Raw genomic sequence first — 2,450 nt, 5'->3', positions numbered from 1 at the left:
TCGGGGGGGGACGGGTCCTCTTTCTCCTGGCTAATGGCGCTAGCTTTTTCTGAAGCTAGCTGCTTCTTGGAGGCTTTTTCCGTCGCTAGTGCTCGAGTCCGGGTAAAAATGTCCCCTGTAGTGTTGCCTTTTGAAGCCGCCATGACTTTTTGACTAAAGCTAAATGAGTTTAAACTTGAAGTGGAGGTAAGATTTAGGAATTGGAAACTACTTGTGCGGAGCTCCTAGTTCATGCGGCCATCTCGTTCAAGGGTCACGTGATCCCCCGGTGGCATCTTTCTAAGGTTTTTTTTATTTTCCCAGCAATCAGTACAACCAAGTCATCGTTATAAGGCATCGCCCTCTTTTGCCCACCCCCCCAGCACCAGGTGTGGCCACTAGCCTATATGAAGGCCCAAAATTGTGTGTTCCTTTCTGCTCTGACAATGGCATGCCCATTCGTGCGAGATGTGGTGGATGAAGAAGCACTTGTGCTGAGGAGAGCCTTCAGGCGAGAAAGGGTCTTCAGGGACCGGTTGGACCCACTGGCCTTCCCTGATGACCATCTATATGAAAGATACAGGTTTTCTGCAGATGGCATCAGGTATCTATGCAGACTACTGGGTCCCAGGATTAAGCACCGCACTGCACGGAGCCATGCACTGAGTGTGGAGCAAATGGTTTGTGTGGCCTTGCGCTTTTTTGCTAGTGGAGCCTTCCTGTACTCAGTGGGGGATGCAGAACAGCTGAACAAGGCCACAATTTGCCGCACAATAAGGAGTGTGTGTCTGGCTATCAAAGCATTAGCAGATGTCTTCATCTCCTTCCCTGGCCACAGAAGACTCTGTGACATCAAAGAGGAGTTCTATAGGATTGCAGGTAAGAGGATCTACAAATTACAGGACAACTGTTAACACATAGTAGGATACTCATTACTTTGTGTGACAGGTTTCCCCAATGTCATTGGTGCAGTGGACTGCACACACATAAGGATAAAAGCCCCCTCAGGTGCCCATGAGGCCGATTTTGTGAATAGGAAATCCTTTCACAGCATTAATGTTCAGGTGAACATAACTTTTTGATATTGTCCATTGACGAACACTCTGCATTGCCAGTGATGTGCATTGATTGGTGTAATATTCCTCATCTTATGATTTCAGATGGTCTGCAATGCTGACTGTGTGATCAGCAATGTTGTGGCAAAATGGCCTGGCTCAGTCCATGACTCCAGAATCTTTCGGGCCTCTGAAATCTATCAGTGCCTATCACAAGGTAAGCCACACAACCCCTATTTATAACCATCATGGCTGTGTCAAGAATATCACTGTGTTTATGAGGTAGTAATGATGAGATTTTGTGTTGACAGGTGAATTCTCTGGTGTGTTGCTGGGAGACAGGGGGTATGGCTGCCAGCCTTTTCTCCTGACACCTTTCACAGACCCCCAGGAAGCACAGCAGGCCTACAACCATGCCCATGCCAGGACCAGGGCCAGAGTTGAAATGACCTTTGGCCTCCTGAAGGCACGCTTTCACTGCCTTCACAAATTAAGGGTCAGCCCTGTTAGGGCATGTGATATTACTGTGGCTTGTGCTGTCCTCCACAATGTGGCCTGCCTGAGGAAGGAGAGGGCCCCCAGAGTGCCACCAGCCATGGACTGGGACAATCCGGCAATCTTCCCTGATGACGACAGTGGTCGGCTGCTGAGGGACCAATATGTGTTGAATTATTTTAGTTAGTATGTGTGCTTTCAATTTTGGTTAAATATGTCCTGCGGTGGCAGAGGAATTTGGGTTTTTTTGGGTTCGTTTTTTTACGAATTTGGCCTCTTATGATGTTTGTGCGGTATACTGTGTGTAATACAAGGCTGCAGGGAGGCTACTGCATCCATTCATTTGTCTGTTCAGTTGATGTGTATGGATTTGTCCTGCATTTATTTTAGTGTGCAGACATGCAGGGTGTGTTATATACAGACCTTTGAATGTGTATGTATCATTTTGTATAATATGCTTGGATTCTGTGCTTTCCATCTTGTAGAGTCACTGTGACTTCAGTTTCGAAAGGAGCTGATGGTTTACCTGCTTTGTTTTGTCCTTATTCAATAAAGGAACATAATGTTACACATTGTGTTTTTATATTCATATGGAATGTGTATTTGTTTATATGACAGAGTACTAGGGCCACACTGAAGAAAAAGGATAAAGTCATAAATATATGAGGCTGGTTCTTTCTGCAGAAAAGCTACATATTGTTTTTACAGTTTTGATACTTATGACAATGTGATACTTAATATTCTGGCACATCAGCATGTCTTTGTTTATGAAACCATACTGAATTACAATTTCACGAAATGCCCCACATCTGTCATTTTAACAACTGTCCTCCTTTAAAACAACTGGTTACAATATTATGACTTGTGTTTTTTTCCCCTCTGTGGCCCTAATATTCTATCATTTTATATATAGCCTTATAG

General features: G+C 44.7%; 1 protein-coding gene across 2 annotated transcripts; it reads left to right on the top strand.

The window, feature by feature from the left end:
* Positions 1 to 301: 301 nt before the first annotated feature.
* Positions 302 to 2,117, top strand: LOC311147209 (putative nuclease HARBI1). 2 transcript variants are annotated; one of them, XM_084183848.1, is made up of 4 exons: positions 646 to 858; positions 928 to 1,043; positions 1,140 to 1,251; positions 1,346 to 2,117. In XM_084183848.1, the coding sequence occupies exons 1-4, from the start codon at positions 657 to 659 to the stop codon at positions 1,714 to 1,716; spliced, it is 801 nt and encodes a 266-aa protein (XP_084039974.1). In that variant the 5' UTR covers positions 646 to 656; the 3' UTR covers positions 1,717 to 2,117. The 2 variants fall into 2 exon arrangements, 1 of the variants encoding a protein (XP_084039974.1); XR_014614770.1 differs by lacking the exon at positions 928 to 1,043 and having other exon boundaries at positions 302 to 858.
* Positions 2,118 to 2,450: the final 333 nt, after the last annotated feature.

This window comes from Coregonus lavaretus (assembly GCF_964263955.1).
Source record: "Coregonus lavaretus genome assembly, chromosome: 19".
NCBI lineage: Eukaryota > Metazoa > Chordata > Actinopteri > Salmoniformes > Salmonidae > Coregonus > Coregonus lavaretus.
This window is presented reverse-complemented; position numbering and strand designations above follow the sequence as displayed.